At 42.7% G+C, this 19,845-nt stretch overlaps 1 protein-coding gene across 1 annotated transcript; it reads right to left on the bottom strand.

Moving 5' to 3' along the window:
• Positions 1-17,627: 17,627 nt before the first annotated feature.
• LOC130071348 (E3 ubiquitin-protein ligase TRIM35-like) lies at positions 17,628-18,687 on the bottom strand. The gene is made up of 4 exons (XM_056236090.1): positions 18,473-18,687; positions 18,027-18,257; positions 17,928-17,950; positions 17,628-17,846 (listed from the first exon to the last, which is right to left on the bottom strand). Exons 1-4 carry the CDS (start codon positions 18,509-18,511, stop codon positions 17,660-17,662), a joined length of 480 nt encoding a protein of 159 aa, XP_056092065.1. The 5' UTR covers positions 18,512-18,687; the 3' UTR covers positions 17,628-17,659.
• Positions 18,688-19,845: the final 1,158 nt, after the last annotated feature.

Genomic DNA, 19,845 nt, shown 5'->3' with positions numbered 1-19,845 from the left:
GAACTGTTCCTCAACAGTCGGAATCAGGAACGTTTCCAGAACATCTTGATATACGGCAGCATTGACAGTCTTCTTGAGGAAGCAGAGTTTCCCTACACCTCGAGCGGACATGCATCCCCAGACCATAACGCTCTGGGGAAACTTGACGGATCTTTTCACGCACTCGTGGTTGTAGGTTTCGCCACCACGACGCCAGACACGAGGACCTTGGTCACCGAAGGAGATGCAGAAGCGTGATTCGTCACTGAAGACCACTTTCTGCCAGTCTTCAGCAGTCCACTCGCCGTGTTCTTTGGCCCACTTCAGCCGTTTCACCATTTGTTTCTTGTTCAGCATCGGTTTTACTGCTGGAACGCGAGATTTGAAGCCGAGTTCGCGCAGACGACGGTAAGTGGTTGATCTGGAGACGTCAGCGCCGGTCTGCTTGTTCCACAAGTCGGTGAGCTCGGAAGTGGACTTGAACCGGTTGCTGACTGCGATCTTTCTCAGCTGCTTGTTGTCGCGAGCAGAAGTTTTTCGGACGCCGGAACAGTTGGTGCGCTTGCTGCAGTTTTTCTTGAGAGCTTTGCAGACGGAAGACTGGCTGATGCCGAGCTGCTCAGCAATTTTAGTTTGGGTCAAGCCTTGTTGGCGAAGGGCTTGAATTTGAGCCACTATTCCGGTTGAGAGGTCGCGCTGCTTACCCATGATTGATTTTACAACTTAGAAATTCTACTCAACCCTGACTTTATACTGCACAGTGAACACTCTTCACAGAAAACAAAAATTTGAGCATTTATTCTAATTCAATGAAACGCTTTCACCATTATTCTAATTCAATAAAACAACAGTGTCACAGTTAAATGGCCTAAATGGGCCTTTTGGAAAGCTCAGCTGAGCAAATTTTTTTCCAGATAACGAGTTCTGTGATTAGTCTAACGAGTAGGACAGGTGCGGTGAACACCTGATTTGCTTTCTGCACAAAAAATGCATTCAAAGAATTTCATGATTGCACTATTTAAAATAATTCTAATTCGTTGACCAGCACCTGTAGACACGTGGCTTTCAAAAGAAAGTTTGGTATCAAATAGCACACCCAGGTTCCTAACCGACGACGAAGACTTGACAGAGCAGCCATTAAGTGTTAGACAGTATTCTGGGTTATTACGTGTGGAAGTTTTTTGTCCAATAATTAGAATCTCTGTCTTTTCAGAATTTAGTTGTAGGAAATTACTAGTCATCCAATTTTTTATATCAGCTATGCATTCCGTTAATTTTGTGAATTGGTAAGTTTCGTTGGGTTTTGAAGAAATATACAGCTGAGTATCATCGGCATAACAGTGAAAGCTAACGCCGGTTACTGGTGTAACCTTGGTTCTATGAATAGTGGAAGACCGCCAGAGACGGTCGAACATAGTGGAAGGAGTCGCGTCTCGCGAGCCATATCGAGAATCTCGCATTGATTTGTCACCTGTGACCCTGACCGATGACGTGTCAGCAGCTATATCCGCTCCGTTCACGTCACGGTCGTTCTCTGCAGTCATTCTCAGTCCGAGTGACCAGAGACTCTGGCGGTCTTCCACTATTCATAGAACCAAGGTTACACCAGTAACCGGCGTTCTATTTCACTGTTACAGACCGCCAGAGACGGTCGAACATAGTGGAAGACGAATACAACCAAGTCACGAGGGCCGCTTACCTAGATACTGTCCGCTAACACAGCAGAACTGACCAAAGGAATAGGTGCCACATTAATCCTGTAGAATCTTGTGAACGTGCAAGGTGACGACCATGTAGCCGCTGCACATATATCAGAAAGGGGCACTCCCCGTAGTGCTGCCCAAGAAGTAGCCACTGATCGGGTTGAATGGCATTTAATAGATGCTGGAACTGTCTGACCAGCCGAATCATATGCCTGTATAATGGTATCCACCACCCAATGAGACAACCTTTGCTTCGACAAGGGTGAGCCCCTCTGACAGGCATCAACACGGACAAACAGCTGATCAGTGGTGCGCCATGAAGCAGTCTTCAACACATACTGTCGCAATACTCTCACTGGACACACAGCTGTCTGGGAAGCCTCTTGATTAAATGCCGCAAGCTGAATGGGCTGGTTCACAAAGCGGTCAGACAACACTTTAGGTCGGAAAGCTGGATTCGGCCAGAGTGTAACCTGATTGTACTCGGGCCCCCATCTGAGACACTGTGGACTCACCGAGAGAGCATGAAGCTCACCTACTCTTCTGGTTGACGTTATAGCCAAGAGAAAAGCAGTCTTCATCGAAAGACTCTTAATATCAGCTTGTTCAAGTGGTTCATAAGGTGGTAAACGCAGGCTGTTAAGCACCATCTGAAGATCCCACTGGGTATGCATTATCCGTACCGGTGGATTAAGACGTACTGCTCCCTTAAGGAAAGCCACCACCAACTTTTCCCCACCAATTGATTTCCCCCCCAAGGGGTTCCGATGTGCTGACAAGGCTGCCACGAATACCCTTAGAGTCGCTGGGGACCGCCCAGTGTCCAATAAATGTTGTAAGAATTCCAACACTGAACTGATGGAACAAGTGACTGGGTTAACAGACCGATCTGTACACCATGAAACAAAGATCCTCCATTTACTGGCATAAGTGCGACGTGTTGATGGGGCTCTTGCATTCATTACAGTGTTCCTCACATCTGCGAGGAACACTGGGGTTGAGCTCTTGCTCAACCCCAGGGGCCATACACATAGACTCAACCTGCCCGGTGAGGGGTGCCAAAGCTCCCCGTTCATTTGTGACAGTAGGTCCCTCCGAACTGGCAATGGTTGTGGTGGACCGGTCGTAAGGGCCATCAGCAGACTGAACCATGGTCTCGCTGGCCAGCAGGGTGCCACTAGAATAAGCCTGTGTCGTCTCATCTGCACACGCCTCAGCACAGGCCAGAGAAGTGGAATTGGAGGGAAAGCATAGAGGAGGAGGTCTGGCCAGTCGTGGGCCAGGGCATCCTGGCCTAGTGATCCCTGCTCCTCCTGCTCTGCAAACCACAGCGGGCAATGTGTTGTATTCCTGCTGGCAAAGAGGTCGACTGCTGCGGTCCCATAAAGTCCCCAAACTGACTGAACTACCGCCTTGTGCAGACACCAGTCCCCTGGCTTCGGACCCGATCGAGAGAGTGAGTCTGCCACACTGTTGCAGTGACCAGGAATGTTTGCCGCTCTGATCGACAGGAAGTGCTGGTTTGCCCACAACAACAGCACTCGTGAAAGTCGAAGGCAAGGTAGAGACCTCGTGCCCCCTTGGTGATTGATTAAAAACACCACTGTGGTGTTGTCGGTCCGCACTAGGATGTGCCTCCCCGATAACTCCTGTCTGAAGTGTCTTAGGGTGAAAAGCACTGCCCATAGCTCTAGGATGTTGATGTGAGATGTCGCCTGCTGCAAGGTCCAACTCCCCTGCACGCCCTGGTGTTGCCACAGCCCTCCCCATCCGGAGAGAGAGGCATCTGTTGTCACTACTTCTCTGCGTGCTGGGGGTGGTCCCATTTGTACACCCCCTTGTAGAAATTGTTCCCGTCTCCAAAGCCTCAGGGAGACAGAGCAACTGGTTGTCACCACAACAAGGGTCTGTCGGTTGTGGACTGCTGACAACCGTCTGGCTATCAACCAACGCTGAAAAGGACGAAGGTGTAAAAGTCCTAAGTGAATGGCCGATGAGGCTGCCGTGAGAAGGCCCGCTAGCCGTAAGAAGTGAAGATAAGGTAGCTTGCGTCGAACCTGGAACCTCGCTATGGCTCCTTGTATAGCCTGCCTCCTGCGCGCTGTGAGAGTAGCCCTCATTATTCTGCAGTCCAGATGTAATCCCAGAAAACATACAGTGGGTATAGAAAAGAATCACCCCCCTTTAAAATAACCACATTTTGTTGCTTTGCAGCCTGAAATGAAAACGGACAAAAATAATTTTTGTTTTATTCAGCTGTATTTACAACTTATAACATCCAAGTGAAAGATATAATACCAACTTGTCAGAATTTTGTTTTTACAAATTAAAAAACAGAATCACTGAGTTGGAAAAAGAATCACCCCCCTCCTAAAAATGACTTGTAAACCCAACCAGGTGTAGTTAATCACCTTCTCAATAGCACACAAAGCCAATTGACTTTCAAATGTGATCAGCTGTGGTCATTTTGATTAGCTCAGCATGAAACAAGCTTTTCCTGAAGAATTTCAGTCCTTGGTAGTGCAACTGAAGAAAACAATCAACTATGGGTGGCAAGGCATTGTCAAAAGATCTCCGGGATAAAGTTGTGGACAGGCACAAGTCAGGAGATGGATACAAAAAAATTTCAAAGGCCTAGAAGCACAGTGAAGTCTATTATTAAGAAGTGGAAGGTATTTGGTACAACACAGACCCTCCCTGGGTCTGGACGTCGCTCCAAACTGGATGAAAGAGCCAGGAGGAAACTGGTCAGAGAGGCTACCAAGAGGCCTACAGCAACTCTGAAGCAGTTGCAGGAATTCATGACAAAGAGTGGTCATTGTGTGCATGTGACAACAATACCACAAATTCTCCACAAATGTGATTGTATGGGAGGGTTGCAAGAAAAAAGCCACTCCTCAAGAAAGGCCACATGCAGTCACGACTGAGCTTTGCCAAAACACACCTTGAAGATTCTAAGGCCACGTGGAAAAAGGTGTTATGGTCAGATGAGACTAAAATTGAATTATTTGGCCTCAACGTCAAACGACATGTCTGGCGAAAATCCAATACAGCTCACCATCCAAATAACACCATTCCTACAGTAAAGCATGGAGGTGGTAATATCATGTTATGGGGTTGTTTCTCTGCAGCAGGGACTAGAGCACTAGTCAGGATAGAAGGAAAAATGGATGGGGCAAAATACCGTCAAATTCTTGAGGAAAATCTGCTGCTCTCTGCCAGAAAGTTGTCAATGGGAAGAAGATTTACCTTCCAACATGACAATGACCCAAAGCACACAGCAAAACTGACCACACAGTGGTTGAAGGAGAAAAAGGTGAATGTCCTTGCATGGCCTAGTCAGAGCCCAGACTTAAACCCCATTGAAAATCTGTAGCAGTCCACAAACGGTCACCATCAAATTTAACTGAACTTGAGCAGTTCTGCAAAGAAGAGTGGTCAAATATTGCAACGTCTAGATGTCCAAAGTTAGTAGAGACATATCCCAACAGACTAAAGGCTGTAATTAAAGCAAAAGGTGGTTCAACAAAATACTGAAACAAGGGGGTGATCCTTTTTCCAACTCAGTGATTGTGTTTTGATTTTTTGATTTTTTTCTGATATGTTGGTGTTATATCTTTCACTTGGATGTTATAAGTTGCACTGAGTAAATACAGCTGAATGAAACAAAAACTGTGTCTGTCTTAATTTTAGGCTGCAAAGCAACAAAATTGGATTATTTTAAAGGGGGGTGATTCTTTTCTATACCCACTGTATTGACTGGCATGGAGTAAGGCAGCTTTTCTCCAGGTTTACCCTCAGTCCTAAAGCAGTAACATGCTCCAGTAGGCGCTGTGTGTTGTTGGCTACCTGCTGAGGTGATCTGGCACAAAGCAGCCAATCGTCCAGGTAAGGGAGAATCAACATGCCCTCCCGTTGTAGAGGTTCTAGTGCCACTTGCATACACCGTGTGAATACACGGGGAGAGAGGGAGAGGCCAAATGGTAGGACTCGATATTGGTATGTCCTGCCCTGGAATGTGAACTGAAGAAACCTTCTGTGATGAGGTGCAATGGGGATGTGGAAGTATGCATCCTTCAGATCCACAGAGGTAAACCACATGCCGGGTTCGACCGCTTGTAGGACATCCTTGACACGCAGCATGCGGAAAGGAAGGTGTTTGAGACTCCTGTTCAAGCGTCTGAGGTCCAAAATTGGCCTGAAGCTTCCATCCTTCTTGCGAACTAGGAAGTACTTTGAATGAAATCCCCCCGGTTGGACCTGGGGGTTTACTAGCTCTACCGCACCCTTTTCCAGTAGCTTCCGGACCTCGAGAGATAGAGCAAGAGCCTGACGAGGGTCCCGAACCACTGTGGGCCGAGTGTGTGTGCATAATTGGGGTCTGTGACGGAACTGAAGACAGTAGCCCCTGTCGAGTGTGTCGAGGAGCCACTTGTTGTTCGTAATCCCTCTCCAAAGTTGTAGTTGAGAGGTTGAAAAGTGTCCCATCACAGACCCTGGACCATCACCGACGATGAGGAGCGGTCTCCCTACCCCTGGGGGGACGACGATAAGTAGCCACAGGGCGAGCAGGTGGTCTACGAGCACGGGATGCCTCCCTTCTCGAGTCATACCCAGGTCGAGTTGCCTGCTGTACAGGCCTGTAAGACTGTCCCTGCCTGCACTGGAATGGATTTGCATGACGAACAGGTATTTGATGTGAGGATGGTCCATAATTCACACTGCGCTCAAAGTGCTGGGACCGAGACTCCACTGCACGAACTCTGCGCTCAAGAGCTTCTTGAGCGGCTGGACCAAAAATCTGCCCAGGTACCAGAGGTAGTTGACGAAGATTGCTACGGCAAGCCTCTGGAAGTTTAGACTGTGCTAGCCAAACCTGCCGCCTAGCCTGAGTAGTAAGCCCAAGAGCCTTTCCGCTAGAAAATGCGATTGAACCCAAGGCTTGTAAGGAAGCCTCAAGTAACTCAGATGTGGTATTATCTGGTGGGTTAGTACTCAAAGTAGAATGAAGTGCCAGCAGAAGATGAGCCATGGAATTCCCCACACGACTCAAGCCTGAGACAGTATTATAAATCCTGACCAACAGATCATCTGTGCGTCTACACTCTGGGTTGGGACAGCGAAGATTGTGTCTAAGAGCCTCATCTGGTGACACTACCAGTGAAGAAATGCATGGCTCCACTGGGGGCATGTTACCAAGGCCCTTTTCGTCTGCATCAGCCATTGCCGCTAGCGTACGAGCCACACGATCAGGTCTGGATAAGGGAGCTGACCGAAACGCTGAAGAAACCACATCTGTGAAGTCAGGACAACTCGGCATTAGGAAATCCTCCTGCTGGGAAACTGGGCGACGCAAGAGGTTTGACTGGCCTGATAGGGGAGGAGGTGGATCCAAATTCCGCTTAGCGAGCGCCATCCTGAGTGTGTCCTGCAGAGAGAAAACCACTGAAGGCGGCGCATCCTGAAGGCCAGAACCGTCGTCGCTATGGGAACATTGGACCTGGGAATGTGAGGGTCTCGTCTCCTCCATTGGCGTATAATACTCCTGTTCCTCCCGGTCTAAGGAGTCAGAAGCCGCAATAGATAAAGTGTCTGGTTCTCTCCTGGACAACCTGGATGCCAGCTCACACCTGGGCAAGGAAGGAGCTAAACCACCCCCCCCTGTCCCCTCACTCACATTCTGACGAGTAGGGGGAACAGATAATAAGTCTCTAATACCCTGAACTGCGTTCGCAAGTTCAGCTACTTGCTGGGTCAATGTACTTGACTCCGAGGAGGTTCGCATCCTCTTTGAAGGCCTTCCAGTCCCACTGGCCACACGCTTGCTACTCACATGTGACTCTGTCCCAGCTGATGGAGCAGAATTCTCAAACTCAGGGTCTAATTCAGCCAGTCGATGCTGTCTCATCTCCAAGGACATCAAACCACATTCAGGACATGGGTCTACTAAAGCCTCTCGGAGGTGATCAATGCCTAGGCAAGTAGGACATTGAATATGAGCATCCATGAGATCCATTGGACCGAAGCAGAGGGAACATGAAGCTGCCATCACTTCCAGCCCAGTTAGTTGAAAAAACCCCTGGTCAACCAATGGGGTTATCCACAATAAGGTTTATCAATGTATCACTCTGGTTAACCAATGAGCATAACATAAAGTAGCAGTTTCTGACAATATACAATACCACACGCAGTATAACAGAACCCTGGTTAACCACTGAGTTCACATGAGTACTCACCTCAACACTGCTAGTAGCGATCGGTTCCAAACAAACCCTGGACAACCAGTGGGTATATGGTCCGATGCACGTCAAAATATCCAAATATATAGAAATATTTCTCCCGAGACACAGCTGTAGCGGGGAGCAGTTGCTCACCAAAAACGCTGTGCACGCTCGAGCGAGATCTCTTCGCGAGAATGACAAAGAGAACGACCGTGACGTGAACGGAGCGGATATAGCTGCTGACACGTCATCGGTCAGGGTCACAGGTGACAAATCAATGCGAGATTCTCGATATGGCTTGCGAGACGCGACTCCTTCCACTATGTTCGACCGTCTCTGGCGGTCTGTAACAGTGAAATAGAACTCCATGTTTCCTAATGATATCTCCTAATGGTAGCATGTACAGAGTGAACAGCAGCGGTCCTAGGACTGAGCCTTGTGGTACGCCATACTGAACTTGTGATCGATAAGACATCTCTTCATTTATTGCTACAAACTGATAACGGTCAGTTAAGTATGATTTAAACCATGCTAATGCAATTCCACTAATGCCAACATAGTTTTCTAGTCTATTTAAAAGAATATTGTGGTCAATGGTGTCAAATGCAGCACTAAGATCGAGTAACACTAATAGAGAGATACAACCACGATCGGATGATAAGAGCAAATCATTTGTGACTCTAATGAGAGCGGTCTCAGTGCTATGGTACGGTCTAAATCCGGACTGAAAATTCTCGCAGATATCATTTCTTTCTAGAAAGGAACATAGTTGTGAAGATACTGCTTTTTCTAATATCTTTGACAGAAAAGGCAGATTCGAGATCGGCCTGTAATTGACTAATTCTGTAGGATCAAGTTGTGGTTTTTTAACAAGTGGAAAAGGAGGAGGTGTGCCGTTATCTGCGGCGCTTCTGTCTGACAAAGACGGCGTAAAAAGCGGTGTTGTGTGTGCTATAATATTATAATCAGCCCCACCCTTTTCTTCAAAGTTCAGCCCATCTAATGAAGTAGATGGAAAGACATATGTAGTAGATTGTCGATCTGAATGGCGATCCGTCTTAAGGGTTCAGTTTTTCTAACGTTGATAGGACTAGAGTTTGGACTGTGTCATATTTTTATTTCTTCGTTGGGCACGTGTATCCCCCTTTTTTCTTTTATCATATGTGGGTATATAGTATGATTTTAGCCTCTGTTTACATTCATGTCTGTGAAATACATTAGATTACCCAGCAAACTTACTACCTTCAGTAGGGCATTGGTCTGCGTGGACGGTAGGATAAATGTAATTTTCCGTTTTAGCTTTAACGTTACCTGCTGCTCGTTTGAAGACTCGCGCGAACTGCTGCGTAGTGAACCAGAACCGTTAAATGTGTACGAGGCGCTTCAAAAGAAACTCCGCCTACCACTTCTCCGCCAATTTTTTTTTATATAATATTTGTTTGTATTATTATTGTTAGTGGCAAGGGTGTGTAAGTGTATTGTTATTTATTATAATATTTATAATAATAATTATTATTATTTACAATTATCAGAAAAGGAAAAAATACATTTTGAGACAAAAGGGGCAGGGGCTTGAGGCTTCATTTGCCCATCCCTATATGCAGTTAACATTTGAGACAGGCAAAGCAGGTTGTGAGGCGTATCCACATGCAGGTTAGATTTATTAAAGTGCGAACACAAAGTAACTGGTGAAAACATGGAAAAGGCGGAACCCACTAAACCAGAAAATGTCCATTCAACGACTGACAGACGACAAGTGAAACAAAGGGCTAAATATGCACACAGGAGACAACCTTAACAAGATAATAAGTAGGTGTGGATAATAAGAAACAACTGGGAAGACTAATTAACGTACACAAAGAACTGCAAAACAAGGAGCAAGACAGAAAATAACATAAAAGACACACAAGACAGCAGAACACAGATTGGAATCATAACAATGCAGTCGGACAAGAGCGATTCAGCTGAAGATCTTGTCACGTCACCTTTATTTATATAGCGCTTTTTACAATACAGATTGTATCAAAGCAACTTCACAGTGACAACATGAAAATAATACAACAAAGTTTGTTTTTAGAAGAAAATTGCACCATCGTCCACCTGAAGTAAGGCAGATCAATAATATTGTTGAATAAATGTCCCCAACTAAACAAGCAAAAAGCCAAGGCAACAGTGGAGAGGAACCAAAACTGCATCAGTGACAGAATGGAGAAAAAAAACCTTGTGAGAAACCAGACAGTGTATGATTCATGAGTTCACACCTACATATAATTATTACGGTAAAGGTTATGCGTATTTGGCGTGCTGACACATAAATATAATTCTAATTTGAATCTTATCAACGGCTAACGTTATGAGCACCCACACTAACTTTACCTCAGTTAACAACATAGCATGTATTTTGCCAAACACGTGTTACACTTTCAGCCCATACAATTTCTAAGTTTATACTTCTCTGCCACCACAATATCCATCTCCAGAAAAAACCCTGCTAATAAATATTATAATTAGGAATACTTACGATTGATGATAAGTAGGACATAGCGGATCTCCAACGCGGATATCGCCATTTTCACTCCCAGCCGATATCTTTCGGCGCGAATCGTCAAACGTCAGGCGGATGACGTCATCAACTACGCGGCGCTGTAGCCATGGTAGCAGCAGAGTGGAGTTTTTTTTTTTTTTTTTTTTTTTTTTTTATTACAGAGTTTGATATCAAGTTCTTGACACATTTCTTTAACAGATTTTCACATTTGATAAGTATAAGTTGAAACAACAATAATTTGGAAAAAAAGAAAAGAAAAGAAAAAGAAAAAAAGATAAAGGCCATCTCAAACATATATTAAATTCATTTAGCAGAGATACAGATCTTTGGGCTTTTCGATTTTTTAAAAAACTTTACAGACTCAAAATGCTTGTCTTCAAATTTATTAACCATAGTGAAATGCTCAGATAGATGGGATGATGATGATGATGATGATGATGATGATGATGATGATGAAGATGATTACTTCAATGTATGTTCTGTTCTTTTTTTTCTTTTTCTTTTTGTTGCTACATTTAGACTGTAATGACCTTTCAGCCATATTCATATAGAAACTGCATTAAGACAACACAGAAAACATTACATTTTGCATTGCATTTGGTGGAACGGTGAATGTGTGGATGTGTATGAGCTGTAATGTAAATCTGGAAGTGACTTGAAATTGGAAAAAGGGCTTGATTGACAAAATAAAAAAACGACAAACCATTTTGTTATTTCCTTCTTTTCCACTTTCTTCATACAAGAAAGAATTGACCTTGTAGCTTTCCATCTCCTCTCACTTAATTGCCATAGTTAAATTCCATAACATGCCAATTACATGTGATACCAATTTCATGTTCGCACATATACAGTTCTTGCATAATTTATTTTTTTAGTTAGTTCTAGTTATTGCCTCGATAATAGAAAATATGAGCTAGGCATCATGTATGACAGTTGCCAAAGTGAGGTATAATGACCAGATCCTGCCATGAGCTATATAGGAGTCATGTATGCACATATAGGGCTTATATGTGGATAAAAAGAAGCAATACAGGATACCTATATGCCTGTATATGCACATCTATGCACCTCAGTTTTGCCTATATGTGCAATATATACGCATATATGCAGCATATATATTATCATATATGTGCATATATGCTGTATATATGAAGCATATATGTGCATATAAACTGCATATAGGTTTCATATATGCGCATATATCCTCATATAGGTTCTTTCCATGTGGGTGGAGGGCTCCGAGCTGGGAATTTCTGCCCGAACGCACAGTACTCCCCCCGTTGGTAAGAGTAGATGGAACTAGAAGTGAGGAGATGGGGTGGAGGTGGGATGCTGATAAACTGTCAAGGAACAGAGGTGGGTTCTGCTGTTATTTATCTTGTCCTGAGTTGATTACTGATTGATCTCCACTTGTGCTGATTGGGTTAATTATCTGCACCTGTTCCTCCCGAACCTTGTTAATATAACATAATTTATGATTCAGACAGCATTACAGGTCAGAAGTCAGATTGGATCAAAACATTTAGAATAGAATGTTGCAAGAATCTTGCACAGCTTGCATATCACAACTTGATGATGTTTTTTTTATTTTTATTTAATAGGGACAAAGCATGTTAAAGGTTGGGTAGGTCGTTTTTGGTCTAAAAAACTTTTTCCCAAATTTGTTTAAACTTTCTATATATATCAATGCATAATTAAAATGTAAGTACTCTGATAAAAAGAGTATAAAAATCGAGTGACTCTAGACCGTTTAATCTGCACTAAACACAGCTCATTATTTCCTTCCGGGACGAAACAAAGGATTGGCTTAGGCGACTGTCACTCTCTCGCAACCATGGCAACACCCCCGCTGCTACATGCGCTGCCCACATGCGCACACTCGTTTGACTCGAGGAGGGTAAGAGACTAGTAAGAGACACAATTACATGCAAAACACGGCGTATATGTTATGAATCTTACACAAAATTCACCTTCATCACAGTGTAACTGATTGTAATGGGAAAACGTGTATCAATGCAACCTGTTTTTAGCTTTGCTTTATGTTACTAGCTCGTTAACGAATCAAACTCAATATATTTTAAACTTTAACAGTATCGATATGCTAGCTTGATAGTGAGTATTAACAGCCATGTTAGTTGTTTATATTCATAATGATAAAGTTAGGTATTTTATTACATGTGAGTCTGACATGATGTCACTACATGCACTGCTCCTCTCCGCTGGGCGCTGGTAAGCGCGTCCTCCAGCTGTGAGCTGTCGGCATCGCACGTTCATGTGTTTTGGGGGCGTGGTTTTGGAAGGAGCCCAGAATGGAGGGGGTGGAAGTGAATGGAGATAAGTAGCTGTGTTTATTACAGCCCTGAGAGGACTACAGACACTCGATTTTTATATTCTCTTTTCCAGAGTACTTACATTTTAATTATGCATTGATATATATAGAAAGTTTAAACAAATTTGGCAAAAAGTTTTTAAAAAAAATTCTACCTACAATACCTTTAATGAACATTTATACGCACAAGATGTAAACAAGCCGGATTATAGCAGTATTGCTAATTTACGTCCGTAGTCCCTAGGCAGGTACACACAATAACAGATACTCAGTACAAGACTCCACTAAAACACAATACATAAAAAACACATCACAAAAATTTGCTAAGAAAAATGTTTACACACTTGATTCTTCATAAGCCACTTCTTAAGATATTCCTTAAAAGTGTGATAAGTAGAACATTGTCTTATTGACTGTGGCAGTCTATTAAAATATTTGCTCCCTATCACTGACAAAACTTTCTGGCCAAAAGATGTTCGCCTATTTGGTACTTCCCAGTCCCCTCTACTGACAGACCTGGTACCAATACCACAATCTGCCCTCTGTTTAATAAACTCCTTCAATGGAGGTGGAGCAAGGCCATGCCAGACCTTATAAACAAAGCATGCATAATTAAATTTTTTAAAGTTTTCAAAACTCAATAGATTATGTTTTTTATATATTTTACAGTGGTGAAATGAGAGGGTTTTTTTATCAAACACTTTTATCGCCTTCTTATAGTGTAAGAAGTTCAGTGTTTCTATTGGCTTAAGTATTGAGTTATTCGTAAAAGACCAACTACTGAAACAATACTGCATATGTAAGAAAAAATCATTGAAAATAAATACAACCTCGCAGCACCAACTTTCAAGAAGGACCTGATATACCTAAAATTATTTAAATTAAATTTCACAATATTAGACAACTTTTTTACATGGCTTTTAAAAGTGAGAGTAGAATCTAAAGTGACTCCAAGATACGTAAACTCCTTCACAACTTCTAGATATACATTTGAGTGCGTCATCTCTACTAATCGTTTTGAGACAACAAGGTTTTTAATCCTTTTTATTAACAAGGTTCGGGAGGAACACGTTCTAATGATTAAACAATCAAGTCATTCCAACCAGCCATCAGCAATCAGTAATCAGTAATCAACAGGTCCTTCCCCTCTTCCTGCCGTAGCGCCATATACAGATTGGCCCGTCGGCCCCCGCTTAACCTCCCAGCACCTTCTTCCCGAGGTTTCTAACCTCTTTCCTCTGCAGTGGCATCCAGTTCCCGTAGCAGACCTCCGCTAGTGGCGCAGGCCCAGACATTACATCATCTTCCTGCGACTACCACTAACCCTTCCCCTTTTCAGTGGCCTGCAGCACAAGCAAGCGCGAGTCTGCCTCCGTTTGCAACACAGGCTCACGCTTCTCATTTCTACCCTTCCCTTCCCCCTTATGCTTCCCTCAATTTCCCTCCTCAAGCCCCACAGGCAGACTTAAGCGTGAGGCTGCCTCCGCCAATAGTCACAGCCCCGGCTTCTCTCCCCTACAGCTCTCTTTTAAATATAAAATCACATTAATCTCTTTTTACAGCTACACCATTGCCCGTCCCATCAAACGCCGTCGCCTCGGGACCGCCCCCTGTGGCTCACAACATCCGAGCACAGATCCTGGCAGGTACGGACATTGACCTTTCACTTTTACTTTCTCTGCTTCCCGCTTCCAATTCTAACCGCCAGTTAGACTGCAGGGATTTTTCAGTCAAGTTAAAAAGCCAAAACACACATTCGTCATGTTTACTTCCTTTTTCCGAATTTTCGATCGCCTTCAGCCGCTTCACAGAAGTTATTTGTTCAGTCTTCCCTCATCGGCGGTGCGAACTGAACGACTATTTAGCGCTCATAGCCGAGCTCAGGTTGTCCTACGGGGAGGGCACTTTTACACTTATCACAAACTCTTCTCAGCAAAGTGCGCTGTTAGGGTTTCCCAGTGGAACCAGTGCCCTTACTGGGGAGCACTCGACACCGACCTACACAGCAGAGTATTCCTTGGCTTCAGGAACATTTCTTGCGGCGGTTTGCAGGTCAGTGGCACATTCTAAGTTAAACCCTCCATGCCCCCCTGCCCGGACACAGCACCAGTTAAATCCGCCAGCTACGTGCCAAGACTGGCAACTATCAACTCAAATCTCCACGATGTTAATTTCAGCACCAGAGCATCTACTGACAGCAAACAGCCTTGCTACAATTTTAACATCGGCAAGTGCACCAGGCAGCGTTGTCGGTACTCATGCCCGTCCTGTATGCCCTGTGTTTAAAGATGTCAATAAAAAAGCTAAAAATTATTTATTGACTCCCGTGAATATTGCTCGCCTATCTATCGAACTAGCTCACCTCACTAGACTCCGACTTCACTGAATATCTGCTGTCCAGCCTCCAACATGGTTTTAAACCTGGAGTGGAATGCCCACTCTCCCAAAACATCATCTGCGATAATCTCCAATCGGCTCTCGCCGAGCCCGACGTAGTAGACAACCTGTTTAAAAAAGAAGTCGAGTCAGGCTTTACGATTGGCCCTTTTGACGATCCTGCATTCAAAGTTTTTCGAATTAGCCCTATCGGAGTGGCTACGAGAAAGTTTTCAGGTAAGAAATGCGGTCAGCTCCGCATAATTCCCTGTTCCCAAGCATTAACAGCCTGATCCCACTCGATGAATTTTCTTAACTTAACTTTATTTGTCCCTTAAAGGGAAATTTGTTTTGGGCAATACAGGTAACAGCTGCATAACAAGATACTCACATCAATACCATAACAATCACACAGTTGTGTCCCTTGCACCAGAGTTTAACAACCTTGTAGCCAAAGGAACTAAATCATTTTTATAGCAGTTGTATCTAAACCTTAGGGTACGAAAACGTACCAGGTGGAAGTAGTTCGAATTCTGGATAAAATACATGAGAAGGGTCCAAAGTCATTTTCCTCACCTGTTTAAAAATAATTTTGTTAAAGGGGTCATATAATGACATTTATGTACAAGTTAATATGAATCTTTAGGGTCTAAATGAAAACTTTGTAAAATACTTTTATTAAAAATTCTTAGTATTGTAAGAAAACTCTAATTTTACCTGGTCAAAAACAGGCACGCCGTTTGAGTGCATGTGCCTTTAAATGATAATGAACTTTGCTCACTCCGCCCCTCTGTTCTTTGGGGCTTTTTGAAACAACGCACATGGAGTGTTGCCTTGACAACAGTTGAGGGTATATTTTGGAACATGAATGGCAGCGGGAGTCTCTGAGGACACATCTGTGTAACCATACCAATTTGAACCGGAGTCGGACCCGGAACAAGATAACGGCCCCGAAGAAGTTCGACAATTAAGGCTTGAACAGGACGTTTCTGAATGGTTGGTTAACGTAATGTCATTTTGATCTATTTTTGTATGTACTGGCAGGGTAGAGTAGTGAGATACAAACGCCTATGTGTTTACTGATGTATAGGTTAGTTCAGGGGTTTTCAAACTGGGGGCGCCAGGGGGGCCGCAGCAAGTTGGAAGAAAAGTAAAAAAAAAAAGTAAAAAAATAAATAAAAAAATATTTATATTTATATTATTATGAGTATTGTAATGAAATAGCATTATAATAATTTGTGCATAGCCTATCTGAATATTATACTTGTAATGCTAATCTTTTAGAGATGCACCGATTGATTGGCTGGTGACCGGAATTGGACGATTTTCATGTGATTGTCGACCGGCCGATCAGTCTGACATGCTGATTTTATGCCGGTCTAATGCACTCGTGCGCCGCATGATTAACATCGCGCAACATCAGCATCCCACATGCACACGGAACGCACATGTAGGAAACCTCGTGAATTACGGCCGTTTCAGATCTCAAGGCGCGTATTTTTTCGGCGTACATGTTTTCAATGCGCGAGCTTCATTCACAGCGCGAGCAGGAGCGCAGAGCAGGAGCGTAAGCAGCAGTGAAGCGGGTTTAGGCACAATCTATTTTTGCTGCGCAGCTCACACTCAATTAAAGTAAAAGCACACTTTTGATGGACAAAATAAATATGATTTCACACAAAAAGTGCCTAAAATGCTCATAATTTGCATGTCTAGTGTGTTTTAACAAGAACCGGAGTAGGCTATGTCAGAAAAGAAAATGAAGACTCAAAAATATTTATAGAAAATTTACCCATATAAACTTAAACTTGTCTTAATTATTCAGTTTGGGTAAAACTATATGATGTTATATATATATATATATATATATATATATATATATATATATATATATGCAATATATACCATTTAATGCTGCATGCAGGGGCTCGGGCCCTGGGTACTCGGTACCCTTTATCCCCCCCTGGGGGGGTGTAAAGCTTACTGTACACCACTTTATACTGCCCATCATTTGGTCTTCTTATAAAAAATCCAGCATGCAGAAGTTAAAAGTTCCCTACAATGAAGCAATGAGAATTTTACTCAAGGTTCCTAGAGGAGGGAGTGCTAGTCAGCTGTTTGTATCTGTAGGAGTAATCACACTGAAAGCACTTTTAAGAAATTTGATGTTTAAGTTTATGCAACGTCTGGATGAGTCTACCAACAGTATCATGGTGGCACTCTCAAATCCCTTAGTGAGCTGCTCCAGGTACACAGCCAGACTGACAGTGCATTGGCTGAAATGTCTGTATGTATTTTAATTCTTGTATTTTTTTTTGTTTTTTTTTTGTTTGTTGTTATTTGTCTTGTCTTGCGTGGTTTTTTGACATGAGTCTGGCAAATAAACTAACTAAACTATCTATCTATCTATCTATCTATCTATCTATCTATCTATCTATCTATCTATCTATCTATCTATCTATCTATCTATCTATCTATCTATCTATCTATCTATCTATCAGTTTGTGTATCATATAGAGCCTTTATCTCTCCACCCATCCATCATGTCCAGCTCAGATCTCCTGCCGTCAGACTCACTGTTTTGGACGATGTCCTGCATCTTCTTCCAGACTCTGAACGGCAGGTTGCCCAAGTATCGCGGCACATGAATCAAAGCTCCAGAAGCCATCTGTGGATCCGGCCGTGAGCTCTGGACTCTGGAAGAACATTCAGGAGTCAGAACTGCAGTGGCTTTGGATCAGAACCAGAGAGACCAGAGACAGGAGCAGATCACTCACCTTTCCATTGAGACTGGAAACTCCTGCAGAACAAACACACCATTATCATCAAAAACTCAATCAATCAACCAATGATCAACCAATGATCTGAGATCAGACCTTCAGAAAGCAGACGTCATTGGCTTCCATCATCTCCTCCATGTCTTTGAGTGTGTGTGAAAGAGCTGAGATGTGTGTGTTCATCTCCTCCAGCTTCTCCTTCATCCTCTGCTTCTTCTGCTCCTCTTCCTCCCTCAGTGCAGTGACTGTAGCTTCTTCTTCATCTCTGAGAAACTGATGAAGCTTCTCAAACTGCTGTTTAATCTGACGCTCTGTGTGCTCAGCTTGAGCCTGAAATCACATCACATTCACTTCAATCATCTCAATCGACACACATCAACACTTCACATCATTCATATCAGAGATAAACTCGATACCCGACATATAACGGATCCAGAAGCAGATTGATGCTCGTCATTTACAGAAATAATCAACTGGAATCCATTATATTAAATCATAACTGTTTACAGTGATACTATACATGACTCTTGATTCTGGTTTCTCACCTTGATGTGTTGAACTGTTTTCTCAAACTCTCCTTTCATTTTTTCATTGCGTTTAAGTTTCTCTTGTAAGGACTTCAGTGCTGTATTGAACTCTTCCTAGAATTGGACAAAAAACATAAAACACAAGATTACAGTGAAGAGAAGAAGAGAAGACAATACAGTGATATAATCATATAATACAGTGAAAAAGTATGTGCCCTCATCCTGATTTATTTTATTTTTGTGCACATCTCATATTAAATTGATTCAGAAATTAAAACATAAAACAAAGACAACCTGAGTAAACAAAAAGTATAGTTTGTAAAAGAAAATGTTATTTATTGAAGCAAAAAGTTATCCAATACCAACAAGGCCTGCGTAAAAATGTATTTTCCTCTGTAGTTACTAATTCCTCAAATCTATGAAATGTATTATAATGTGGATGAGCTGGACTAAACACAACCAGTCCTGATTACTGCAGCCCTATTCAATCAAATCAACACTTAAATAGGACTTTTCCAACAGCATCAGTTGGTTAAAAGGTCTTAAAGTGCCCTATTATGCTTCTTCGAATATTCCCTTTCACGCGGTGTGTAATACGACTGTTTGTGAATGTAAACGTTCTGCAAAGTTGTCAAGTGTAAGTTATTGTATTATTATAAAGTTATTGTCTCCCAAAAGAAAGAATCGAGTCTGAACCGCCTGAACGAGTCGTCAGTAACTCCAGTCTCACTTCTGTGACTGGCATACGTAACAATGTATGGATTAACACCCATACCATTTCGTTTTAAGAGCATAAGGTGTGGCTGCACGGTATTAAAAGCAGAGCTCAGATCAAGAAATAACACCCTGGCATAGGGTTCCCATTTATTCATGGGTATTATAATTGTAGTATCATTATTTAATATAAGTTTATGTAGTTTGGATATTAGTTTGTTGGTATTAGTGGTTTTTATTATATCTTCCATTAACTGAGAGGGATGAAGTGGGTTATTAATTATGTTGATCTTGGTTTTAACTATGGATTTAATTTGTTGATATTGTAGAAACTGTTCTCCCCCAAGACCGTACCTCTGGACTAGTATTTTAAATGATACGAATTGGTTGTTTTCAAATAAGTGATGGAAATGAGTGATTCCTTTTTGTTTCCAAGATGGAAAATTAATCGGTTTATTGCATAATTGAAAATCAGGGTTGAACCAAATGGGGGTGTGTCTGCATGATGTTAATGGTGAATTATTAATTTTGTTTACTTGCCACCAGGCTGTCAGTGTTGATGCAACTGTAATATTATTAAAATAGAGCATTTTCTTAATTGATTTTGGTAGAAAGGCAAGGTCTGAAACTGAAGTATCTTTGCAATGGTTTGGTTCTAATTCCATTCATGAATTATT

This window comes from Rhinichthys klamathensis, unplaced genomic scaffold (assembly GCF_029890125.1).
Source record: "Rhinichthys klamathensis goyatoka isolate OS25496 unplaced genomic scaffold, OSU_Roscu_1.1 h1tg000437l_1, whole genome shotgun sequence".
Lineage (NCBI taxonomy): Eukaryota > Metazoa > Chordata > Actinopteri > Cypriniformes > Leuciscidae > Rhinichthys > Rhinichthys klamathensis.
Note: the sequence above shows the minus strand (reverse complement) of the source record. Positions and strands in the feature narration are given on the sequence as shown.

What these genes read in the sequence shown, in the direction of transcription:
- LOC130071348 (XM_056236090.1), bottom strand. Translation starts at nt 18,511, where the DNA reads ATGAAAGGAGAGTTTGAGAAAACAGTTCAACACATCAAG. An exon ending in AAACAGTTCAACACATCAAG is followed by an intron (nt 18,258 to 18,472) that starts GTGAGAAACCAG and finishes ATGTGATTTCAG; the next exon opens with GCTCAAGCTGAGCACACAGA. An exon ending in ATGACGTCTGCTTTCTGAAG is followed by an intron (nt 17,951 to 18,026) that starts GTCTGATCTCAG and finishes TTTGTTCTGCAG; the next exon opens with GAGTTTCCAGTCTCAATGGA.